Source organism: Piliocolobus tephrosceles, chromosome 12, assembly GCF_002776525.5.
Source record: "Piliocolobus tephrosceles isolate RC106 chromosome 12, ASM277652v3, whole genome shotgun sequence".
Taxonomy (NCBI): domain Eukaryota; kingdom Metazoa; phylum Chordata; class Mammalia; order Primates; family Cercopithecidae; genus Piliocolobus; species Piliocolobus tephrosceles.
In genome coordinates this window covers 802,205-815,205 of record NC_045445.1, presented here as the reverse complement: position 1 = coordinate 815,205, position 13,001 = coordinate 802,205, and the positions used below count along the sequence as shown (strand labels likewise).

The 13,001-nt window shown below is 37.6% G+C and overlaps 1 protein-coding gene across 1 annotated transcript in view; it reads right to left on the bottom strand.

The window, feature by feature from the left end:
• The window catches only part of F8 (coagulation factor VIII), a 196,566-nt gene that overhangs the window by 16,835 nt on the left and 166,730 nt on the right, over window positions 1-13,001 (bottom strand). Inside the window, exons 12-13 of the mRNA XM_026451334.1 lie at window positions 2,104-2,248; window positions 751-899 (exon numbers count right to left, since the gene is read on the bottom strand). Of these exons, the coding sequence (XP_026307119.1) occupies window positions 751-899; window positions 2,104-2,248 (294 nt within the window). The remainder of the gene's footprint in view (window positions 1-750; window positions 900-2,103; window positions 2,249-13,001) is intronic.

Genomic DNA, 13,001 nt, shown 5'->3' with positions numbered 1-13,001 from the left:
ACCCCTTTTATTCCAGATTGAAGAACTCCCCTTAGCGTTTTTTTTTTGTCTCTCTTTCTTTCTTTCTTTCTTTCTTTCTTTCTTTCTTTCTTTCTTTCTTTCTTTCTTTCTTTCTTTCTTTCTTTCTTTCTTTCTTTCTTTCTTTCTTTCTTTCTTTCTTTCTTTCTTTCTTTCTTTCTTTCTTTTTGAGACGGAGTCAGGCACGGTCGCCTGGGCCAGAGTACAACAGCGTGATCTCAGCTCACTGCAACATCCGCCTCCCAGGTTCATGTGATTATCCTGCCTCAGCAAAAGACTGGTCTCGAACTCCTGACCTTGTGATCAGCCCGCCTCAGCCTCCCAAAGTGCTGGGATTACAGGCATGAGCCACCGCGCCAGGCCTCTCCTTTCTATTGGCTAATCAGTCTCTCTTATTCAACTCTAAGCAACTTCAGGGCCAAAATTTTTCACAATTCACCTTTGTATCCCTAGGCTCATCCTGGGGATACTAAGATACACAGTAAATGTTTACTTTCCATTGATGTAATGAGAAACCTGGAAAGAAAGCTAATTGTTGATATTTATATGTAAAATGGACTTTAGCTTCTACAATTCTTTGACAGATATTAGCCCATAATCAAACTTCCTTGACACTCTTTTTAGAACTAACAGTTGACAGAAATACCTCGGAAGAAACAGTCAAGGCCTTCCCCCATTTTTTCCCCAACCACTGCTTTGAGTCAGTTAAAGAGTAAATCTGTTGCCTCTTACCTGAGGTCTCCAGGCATTACTCCTTCCTTGGAGGTTAAGTCGAGCTTTTGAAGGAGACCAGGTGGCAAACATATTGGTGAAGTAGGATGAAGCAGTAATCTGTGCATCTGTTATTGCTTTACTCTCCATTCCCAACGGCATGCTGCAACCTCAAAGAAAAGAAAAAAGAAGGTTATCACAAGGACATGCTTCAGCCTCAGTTATACTGAGCAGCCTCCACTGATATTCTAGGGCTACTGTCATCATAATATCATTTCTCAGGTGTTAACTTTTGCATAGATTCTGTTATTGGTTTTTTTGTTTTGTTTTGTTTTTTGAGATGGAGTCTCGCTTTGTCACCCAGGCTGGAGTGCAGTGGCATGATCTCGGCTCACTGCAACCTCCACCTCCTGGGTTCAAGTGATTCTCTTGCCTCAGCCTCTGGAGTAGCTGGGACTACAGGCGCACGCCACCATGACTGGCTAATTTTTTGTATTTTTAGTACAGATGGGGTTTCACCGTGTTAGCCAGGATGGTCTTGATCTCCTGACCTCGTGATCTGCCCACCTTGGCCTCCCAAAGTGCTGGGATTACAGGTGTGAGCCACCACGCCCGGCCAATTCTGTTATTGTTATCTGTTTTCTGGCCAGCTCTTCCCACTTTGTGTGACTCTTTAATTTTCCTTGTTTCTTTTCTTCTTCTACTTTTATTTTAGGTTCTAGGGGTACATGGGTAGGTTTGTTGCATGGGTAAATTGCATGTCACTGAGGCTTGGTGTATGAATGATCCCCTCACCCAGGTAGTAAGTGTAGTACCCAATACGTAACCTTCAAACCCACACCCCCCTCCCAACCTCTCCCCTCCTGAGTTTCCATCATTGTGTCCGTGTGCATTTAATGTTTAGCTCCCACTTATGAGAACAGGTGATATTTGGTTTTCTGTTCTTGCATTAGTTCATTTATGATAATAGCCTCTAGCTGCATCTATGTTGCTGAAAAGGACATGAACTCATTCTTTTTTATGGCTGCATAGTATTCCATGGTATGTATGTACCACATTTTCTTTATCTAGTCTGTTGTTGATGGGCAATTTAGGTTGATTCCATGCCTTTGCTATTGTGAATCGTGCGGAAATGAACATATGTATGCATGTGTCTTTATGACAGAATGATTTATATTCCTTTGAGTATACACCCAGTGATGGGGTTGCTGGGTTGAATGGTATTTCTGGGTTTGCCCAGGACTGTGCTGGTTTTAGCACTGACAATTTTGTGTCTTGATACCGGGAACCCTCCCCAGTCTCAGGATAACTAGAACAGTTAGTCGCCCTACCCATAGTTGAGGGAAGAAGGATATGGGATGACTTGGCACTTACTATTTAAATCACAGCCCATCAACTCCATGCGAAGAGTGCTGCGAATGCTATAATGAGTTGGGTGCAAACGGATGTATCGAGCAATAATTGGAGGGTTAAAAATATTGTGTTTTATCCCAGATGAATCCACATTGCCAAAGAAGACCTGTATGGAGAGATTAGCACAAATACATGGAAAGTGAATACACAGTAAAAAGCAATTTCTGTCAATCACATCTTCCTTCTAATTTGCTTTGTGCATTTCTCAACAGCATCCAACATCTACATAAGACAACTATGGTTAGATGAATGTTACGATGGTAGACACAAAGGAGGAAAGCACCAAGAAGAAGTGGGAACAAGGGAAATTATTAGGTCTGGGGCAAGTGAAGTCATTTTCTACTGCAAACTGAACAACTTGCTCCTGAATGACTACCAGGTAAATAATGAGATGAAGGCAGACGTAAAGATGTTCTTTGAAACCAATGAGAACGAAGACACAATGTACCAGAATCTCTGGGACACATTTAAACCAGTGTTTAGAGGGAAATTTATAGCACTAAATGCCCACAAGAGAAAGCAGGAAAGATTGAAAACTGACACCCTAACATCAAAATTAAAGAATTAGAGAAGCAACAGCAAACAAATTCAAAAGCTAGCAGAAGATATGAAATAACTAAGATCAGAGCAGAAGTGAAAGAGATAGAGACACAAAAAACTCTTCAAAAAATCAATGAATCCAGGATCGTGATCTGCCCACCTTGGCCTCCCAAAGTGCTGGGATTACAGGCGTGAGCCACCGCGCCTGGCCTTCACTTAGCATATTTTCAAAGTTCATCATGTTGTGGCACTAATCAGAGATATAACCCTTTTTAAATGGGAATTTCTTCAACAAAGTAGATAGACCGCTAGCCAGACTAATAAAGAAGAAAAGAGAGAAGAATCAAGTAGATGCAATAAAAAATTATATTGGTGATATCACCACTGATCCCACAGAAATACAAACTACCATCAGAGAATACTATAAACACATCTATGAAAATAAACTAGAAAATCTAGAAGAAATAGATAAATTCCTGGACACATACACTCTCCCAAGTCTGAGCCAGGAAGAAGTCAAATCACTGAATAGACCTATAACAAGTTCTGAAATTGAGGCAGTAATTAATAGTCTACCAACCAAAAAAACAAGTCCAGGAACAGACAGATTTACAGCTGAATTCTACCAGAGGTACAAAGAGGAGCTGGTACCATTCCTTCTGAAACTATTCCAAACAATAGAAAAAGAGGGAATCCTCCCTAACTCATTTTATGAGGCCAACATCATCCTGATACCAAAGCCTGGCAGAGACACAACAAAAAAAGAAAATTTCAGGCCAATATCCCTGATGAACATCAGTGCGAAAATCCTCAATAAAATACTGGCTAACTGAATTCAGCAGCACATCAAAAAGCTTATCCTCCACGATCAAGTTGGCTTCATCCCTGGGATGCAAGGCTGGTTCAACATATGCAAATCAATAAACATAATCCAGCATATAAAGAGAACCAAAGACAAAAACCACATGATTATCTCAATAGATGCAGAAAAGGCCTTCGATAAAATTCAATACCTCTTCATGCTAAACACTCTCAATAAACTAGGTATCGATGGAACATACCTCAAAATAATAAGAGCTATTTATGACAAACCCACAGGCAATATCACATGGAATGGGCAAAAACTGGAAGCATTCCCTTTGAAAACTGGCACAAGACAATGATGCCCTCTCTTACCACTCCTATTCAACATAGTATTGGAAGTTCTGGCCAGGGCAATCAGGCAAGAGAAAGCAATAAAGCGTATTCAAATAGGAAAAAAGGAAGTCAAATTGTCTCTCTTTGCAGATGACATGATTGTATATTTAGAAAATCCTATCATCTCAGCCAAAAACCTCCTTAAGCTGATAAGCAACTTCAGCAAAGTCTCAGGATACAAAATCAATGTGCAAAAATCACAAGCATTCCTACACACCAATAACAGACAAACGGATAGCCAAATCATGAGTGAACTCCCATTCACAATTGCTACAGAGAATAAAATACCTAGGAATACAACTTACAAGGGATGTGAAGGACCTCTTCAAGGAGAACTACACACCACTGATCAAGGAAATAAGAGAGGACACAAATGGAAAAACATTCCATGCTCATGGATAGGAAGAATCAATATCGTGAAAATGGCCATACTGCCCAAAGTAATTTATAGATTCAATGCTATCTCCATCAAGCTACCACTGACTTTCTTCACAAAATTGGAAAAAACTACTTTAAACTTCAGATGGAACCAAAAAAGAGCCCACATAGCCAAGACAATCCTAGGCAAGAAGGACAAAGCTGGAGGCATCATGCTACCTGACTTCAAACTATAGTACAAGACTACAGTAACCAAAACAGCATGGTACTGGAACCAAAACAGAGATATAGACCAATGGAACAGAACAGAGGCCTCAGAAATAACACCACACAGCTACAACCATCTTTTCTTTGACAAACCTGACACCAACAAGCAATGGGGAAAATATTCCCTATTTAATAAATGGTGTTGGAAAAACTGGCTAGCCATATGCAGAAAACTGAAACTGGACCCCTTCCTTACACCTTATACAAAAATCAACTCAAGATGGATCAAAGACTTAAATGTAAGACCTAGGACCATAAAAATCCTAGAGGGAAACCTGGGTAATACCATTCAGGACATAGGCATGGGCAAACACTTCATATCCAAAACACCAAAAGCAATGACAACAAAAGCCAGAATTGACAAATAGGATCTAATCAAACTAAGGAGCTTCTGCACAGCAAAAGAAACCATCATCAGAGTGAACAGGCAACCTACAGAATGGGAGAAAATTTTTGCAATCTATCCATCTGACAAAGGGCTAATATCCAGAATCTACAAAGAACTTAAACAAATTTACAAGAAAAAAACAACCCCATCAAAAAATGGGCAAAGGATATGAATAGCCACTTCTCAAAAGAAGACATTTATGCAGCCAACAGACATATGAAAAAATGCTCATCATCACTGGTTATTAGAGAAATGCAAATCAAAACCACAATGAGATACCATTTCATGCCAGTTAGAATGGTGACCATTAAAGTCAGGAAACAACAGATGCTAGAGCGTTGTGGAAAAATAGCAATGCTTTTACACTGTTGATGGGAGTATAAATTAATTCAACCATTGTGGAAGACAGTGTGGCGATTCCTCAAGGATCTAGATCTGGAAATACCATTTGACCCAGCAATCCCATTATTGGGCATATGCCCAAAGGATTATAAATCATTCTACAATAAAGACACATGCACATGTATGTTTATTGTGGCACTATTCACAATAGCATAAGACTTGGAACCAACCCAAATGTCCATCAATGATAGACTGGATTAAGAAAATGTGGCACATATATACCATGGAATACTATACAGCCATTAAAAAGGATGAGTTCATGTCCTTTGCAGGGACATGGATGAAGCTGTAAACCGTCATTCTCAGCAAACTATCACAAGATCAGAAAACCAAACACTGCATGTTCTCACTCATAAGGGGGAGTTGAACAATAAGAACATACAGAAGCAGGGAGGGGAACATCGCACACCAGGGCCTGTTGGGGGGTGGGGGGCTAGGAGAGGGATAACATTAGAAGATATACCTGATGTAGGTGACGGGTTGATGGGTGCACCAAACCACCAGGCACATGTATACCTATGTAACAAAACTGCACGTTCTGCACATGTACCCCAGAACTTAAAATATAATTTAAATAAATAAATAAATAAATAAATAAATAAAATAAGCATGCAAATAGGAGAGAATAGTAAAATCATCTCTTTTTGCAGATGACATGATCATACATGTAGAAAACTCTAAAGACTCAACAAAAAATTATTAGAGCTAATACATGAATTCTGTAAAGTTGCAGGATACAAAATCAACATACAGAAGTCAGTGGTGTTTCTATACACTATAAACTATCCCAAAGGAAATTAGAAAATAATCTTATTTACAATAGCAACAAAAGAATAAAATACTTAGGAATAGACTTAACCAAAGAAATGAAAGACTTGTACAATGAAAATATAGAAAACATTTATGAAGGAAATTAAAGAAGACACAGATAAATAAAAGATATTCCATATTCCTAGATTGAAAGAATTAGTATTGTTAAAATGTCCACAATACCCAAAGTAATCTATAGATTTGATGTGATCTATATCAAAATCTCAAAATCTCAATGGTGTTCTTCACAGAAATAAAAAAAATTTTTAAATTAATATGAAATCACAAAAGACTCCAAGGAGGCAAAGCAATTTTTTTTTTTTTTGAGACAGAGTATTGCTCTGTCACCCAGGCTGGAGTGCAGTGGTGCAATCTCGGCTCACCACAACCTCTGCCTCCCAGGTTCAAGTGATTCTCCTGCCTCAGCTACCACACCTGGCTAATTTTTGTATTTTTCAGTAGAGACGGTGTTTTACCATGTTGGTGAGGCTGCTCTTAAACTCCTGACCTCAAGTGATCAACCCATCTCAGCCTCCCAAAGTGCTGGGATTACAGGTGTGAGCCACCACATGCAGCCAGGCAAAGCAATCTTAAGAAGAACAAAGCTAGAGGAATCATACTTCCTGATTTCAAAATATACTACAAGTCTCCAGTAATCAAAATAGTATGGTGCTGGCATAAAAATAGACACATCAACCCAGGGAACAGAATAGAAAAGCCCAGAAATAAATTCACACATTTACTGTCAACAGATTTTTGACAAGGGTGCCAAGAACACACAACAGGAAAAAGAGAGTCTCTTCAATAAATGATATTGAGAAAACTGAATTTCCACATGCAGAAGAAAAAAATTGGGCCCTTTTCTCAAACTATACATAAAATTCAACTCAAAATTGATTAAACACTTGTATATAAGACCTGAAACTATAAAACTCCTAGAAGAAAACAGGAAAAAAGCTTCCTGATATTGATTTGGGCAATACTTTTTTTATATGACACCAAAATCACAGGTAACAAAAACAAAAATAGACAACTGGGATTGCATCAAACTAAAAACTTTCTACACAGCAAAAGAAATAATCAACAGAGTGAAAAGGCAACCTATGGAATGGATGAAAATATTTGCAAACTGTATATCTGATAATAGGTAAGAAACTCAAACAACTCATTAGTAAGAAACAAACTACAGACACTTCTCAAAAGAAGACATTCATACAGCCAACAGACACATGAAAAAATGCTCATCATCACTCGCCATCAGAGGAATGCAAATCAAAACCACAATGAGATACCATCTCACTCCAGTTAGAATGGCAATCACTAAAAAATCAGGAAACAACAGGTGCTGGAGAGGATGTGGAGAAATAGGAACACTTTTACACCGTTGGTGGGACTGTAAACTAGTTCAACCATTGTGGAAAACAGTGTGGTGATTCCTCAAGGATCTAGAACTAGATGTACCATATGACCCAGCCATCCCATTACTGGGTATATACCCAAAGGATTATAAATTATTCTACTACAAAGACACATGCACGTGTATGTTTATTGCGGCACTATTCACAATAGCAAAGACTTGGAATCAACCCACATGTCCATCAGTGACAGACTGGATTAAGAAAATGTGGTACATACACACCATGGAATACTATGCAGCCATAGAAAGGATGACTTCGTGTCCTTTGTAGGGACATGGATGCAGCTGGAAACCATCATTCTCAGCAAACTATCGCAAGAACAGAAAACCAAATACCGCATGTTCTTACTCATAGGTGGGAATTGAACAATGAGATCACTTGGACACAGGAAGGGGAGCATCACACACCGGGTCCTATTGTGGGGGGGGGAGGGATAGCATTAGGAGATATACCTAATGTAAATGACGAGTTAATGGGTGCAGCACACCAACATGGCCCATGTATACATATGTAACAAACCTGCACGTTGTGCACATGTACCCTAGAACTTAAAGTATAATAATAATAAAAAAAGAAACAACCCAATTAAAAATGGGCAAAGGACCCAAATAGAATTTTTCAAAAGAAGAAATATAAAAGGCCAACAGATAAATGATGCTCAGCATCACTAACCCACAGGGAAATGCAAATCAAAACACAATGAGATATTCCCTCACATCTATTAGAATAGTGTCTTAGTCTGTTATTATGGACTATAACTTATTATGGACTATAATTTATTATGCTGATATGACAGAATACCACAGACTGAGTAATTTGTAGTGAACAGACATGTATTTGGCTCACAGTTCTGGAGACTGGGCAGTCCAAGATCAAGAGGCCAACATCTGGCAGAGGCTTTCTTTCTATATCATAACATGGCAGAAGGGCAAAAAGAGGGAAAGAGAGAGCAAGAGTTCAAATTCACAGCCTTAGGTGCTTTTGTAATTGGCATTAATCCATTCATGAGGGTGGAGTCCTCATAACCTAAACACCTCCCATTCGGCCCTACCTCCCAACACTGTTGTATTGGGAATTAAGTTTCCAACACATGTTTTTTTTTGGGGAAAACACTCAAAACATAGCAAATAGCTATCATCAAAATGATAAAAAGATGACAAATGTTGGTGGTAATGTGAAGAAAAGGAAACCCTTGTATGCTGTTGCTGCAAAAATAAATTGGTACAGCCATTATGAAAAACATCATAGAGTTTCCTCAAAAAGCTAAAAATAGAATACCATATGATCTGGCAATCTCACTTCTGGTATATATCCAAAGGATATAAAATCAGTATGTTGAATATCTGCACTCCCATGTTCACTGTAACAGTATTCACAATAGCCAAGATATGCAAACAACCTAAGTGTGTCCATTGATGGACAGAGGGATAAAGAAAATCTGAGATATATATATATATATATATATATCTGATGGAATATTCCCACAATTATAAAATAGTATTCAGACTTAAAATAGAAGAAAATCCTGCCACTTGTGATAACATGGATGAAGCTGGAAAATATTATACTAAGTGTAATAAGCCAGACACAGAAAGAAAAATACTTTATGACCTCATATGTGGAATCTAAGATGGTCAAACTCCTAAAAACAGACAGTAGAATGTTAGGTGCTAGGGACCGTGGTGTGGGGGAAACAGGGAGATGTTGATCAAAGGGTACAAAATTTCACTTACGCAAGATAAATTAGTTCTGGAGATCTAATGTACGATATAGTAACTATAGTAAACAATACTGTATTGTATACTTGAAATTTGCTAAAAGAGTAAGTCATAAATGTTCTCACCACAAAAAAGGTAGCTAGGCAAAGAGATAGATATATCTTAATTAGCTTGCTTGTGGTGACTATCTCACAATGTATCAAACATCATATATCAAAAACAACATAAATCGAAACATCTTAAATATATGTACCTCTTAAATATATGCAACTTTTATTTGTCAATTATATCTGAGTAAAGATTTTTAAAAAGAGATGCAGTTTCTTGGGCACCAAGTCAGGTCTACTGAATCAGAATCTAAATTTTAATAAGATCCTTAGGTGTTTCGTAAGCACAGTAAAGTTTGAAAAACACTGGCAGAGGACAGAGACAGCTGTGAAAGAGTACTGGGAATGCACAGCCTGTCCTGCACACTGGTCTCAGAATGATCTTCTAAGAATGTAGTGTGTACGTGTGTGTGTGTGTAGAGAGAGAGAGAGAGTCTACAATGTGGGCATTAATGAATGATCCCACTGTATGAATTAATGAGACACATGTTAGTATCCAAAACATGGGATTTCGTACCTTGACATGTCTGGGTTCTGGACAAAATTATATAACATATTCAAGCGAAAGGGAATACAGTTTGAGAAATATGGTAGTAATGCCAATTTGAAAGGCCTAGATTTAAACCATGGCATACAGCATAAGAAATACTGAAAGTGATATAACTCGCAGAACACTTGGGATTTTTTTATCTGCTTTAATACACTAAAATAGGAATCAATGTAAGTCTATTATATGATCACACATCAGAGTTTAGTATCATGGGAAATTTTTAAAAATTATTCTGCTATGTAGCATTTTTTCTTCCCATGGAATAGAAAATATTAATAAATTTGTGGCTTTGTTCCTAAACAAGTTACACCAGAAATCACAACATTCTTTTTTATAAATATGTCTGTATTGGGGGGTTAAAATAGAATGAATAACATATTCAAATCATAGAACTTTATTTAAAGATTTACCAAGGATTTTGTTTTCTTTGCTGCTCTCCTCTCTATATAGGAGAAAATTTGACCTTCTATTTATGGCCTTGCAAGAGCTTGCAAGACTTGGCTCTTGCAAGAGCTAGTATAATTAAATCCCAGGTAATAAGTAAACACTCCAACCCACCTCTCTGGGGTGGGATGGTGCAAAATTGTTTGCAGAAAGCCACCTGTTTCGTCTAGCTACCGCCTGCATAAGTGGGTACTGGCAGCTCTTGGGGGCCTGAATTTTATGTCTCATTTTGACTAAAATAATGAATGTGTAGTCTGACTCCAAAAGGGGATAGTCATCTTTGATTTGAGATAGGTCTCGTTGTGTTTCCAAATTTCTGATTTAAAAGAAATTTGTTGCTACAGAATAATCATTGAGAAGTAGAAGTTTTGAAATGAAGTATATATCAATGTAAAATGCCATTCTGTTTTATCAGCATCTGAAAAGTTTATGTTGAACTTAAGAGTATTATATAGCTAATAAATGTTGATCATTAACTTGTGACTAAACTGTATGTGCTAGGAAGAATATGATCTCCCAGTGACGTCCACATTTTAATCTCCAGAACATTTGACTATGTTATGTTGCATGGCAAAAGGGACTTAAGGTTGCAGATGGAATTAAGTTTGCCAATTAGCTGATGTCAAAATAGGGAGAATATCCTGGATTATCCAGGTCTGCCCAATGTAATCACAAGAGGCCTTGAAAGTGAGAGAGAGAGGCAGAAGAGGAGAGTCAAAGGGAGATGTGACTACTTAAGAATAGTCAGAAAGGTGCAATGTTACTGGCTTCGAAGATGGAGGAAGGAGACCATGAGTTAATGAATGTGTGTGGCCTCTAGAAGCTGGAAAAGAAAGGAAAAAGGATCCTTTTTTTTTTTTTTTTTGAGACAGAGTCTCACTCTGTCGCCCAGGCTGGAGTGCAGTGGTGCGATCTCGGCTCACTGCAAGCTCTGCCTCCCAGGTTCACGCCATTCTCCTGCCTCAGCCTCCCAAGCAGCTGGGACTACAGGCTCCCGAAAAAGGATCGTTTCCTAGAGCTTCCAGAAAGAAATGCAGCCCTGATGACACCTTGATTTTAGCCCAGTGAGACTTGGATCAGTCTTCTGCCCTATAGAACTGTAAGATAATAAATTTGTGTTGTTTTAAGCCATAGTAAGTTTGTGGTAATTTGCCACCCCAGTATTAGAAGACTAATACCCTACATACATTGACTTTGCTTTCATTCATTACTCAATCTTTGTGCCTTGATTAGAAACCTGCTTGGGGAGACAATTTATTAATTCAACAAATAGTTAATGACTGACTACATAAATCCTAGATTCCATATATTATGTACCAGGCATTGTGCTAGAAGGCCTCACTGGTAAATTCTACTAAATGTTTAAGGAAGGATTAACATTAATCCTTCTTAAACTCTTCCAAGAGATAGAAAAGGAGAGTAAACTTTACAACTCATACTATGAGGCCACCATTATCTTGACATCAAAGCCAGACAAATATATCACAAGAAAAGAAAATTACAAATTGCATGCAATTGAATATGTGAATATAATATTCCCTTAGGCATATAGATGCAAAAATCTTCAACAAAATATTAGCAAACCAAATCCAGCAGCATGTTATAAAGGTTATATCCCATGCTCAAGTGGAAATTATCCCAATAATGCAAGAGTGGTTCAGCATAAGACAATCAATCCACCAGTCAACTCCACATTAATAAAATATAGGGGAAAAAAATCCTGCAAGTTTATTCTGGTTGATGCAGAAAAATCACTTGATAAAGCTGAACACTTTTTCATGACAAAAAAAAAAAACAGTAAGCAAACTAGAAATAGAAGAGAAAAATCCACAACATGATAAAGAGCATTCATAAAATACCCAAAACTAACATCACACTCAATGGTAGAAGACTGAAAGATATTTCCCTAACATCAGAAATGAGACAAGAATGCCTGCTTTTATGACTTCTATTCAAAATTGTCTTGGAAGTCTTAGCCAGAGCAATTAGGAAAAAAAGAAATAAAAGCCTTCCAAGTTGAAAAGGAATAAGTAAAGCTATCTTATTCTCAGATGACATGAGCTTATATACGGAAAACCCCAAAGAATCCAGAAAACACTATAGAGCTAATAAATGAATTCAGCAAAGTTGCAGGATATAAGATCAACACGCAAAAATCAGTTGTATTTCCACACACTAGCAATGAACAATCTGAGATGAAATTAACAAAATAAAAAATAATTCTATTTAAAATAGCATCAAAAAGAAGAAAATACTTAGGAATAAATTTGGCCAAGGAGGTACAAGACTTGTACATTGAAAACTATAAAACATTGCTGAAAGATATTAGAGACAGCATAAAGAAGTGGAAATATATGCTGTGTTCATGAATTAGAAGACAATATTATTAAGATGATGGTACTACCCAAAGTGATCTACAGATTTAATACAATCTGCATCAAAATCCCAGTGACCTTTTTTTTTGCAGAAATGGAAAAGCCAATCTTAAAATTCATGTGTGATTGTGTGGGACCTCAAATAGCCAAAATAATCTTGGAAAATAACAAAGCTGGAGAACTCACATTTCCCAAATTCAAAACTTCTTATAAGGCTACAGTTATGAACACTTTGTGGTACAGGTATGAGGACAGACATATATAT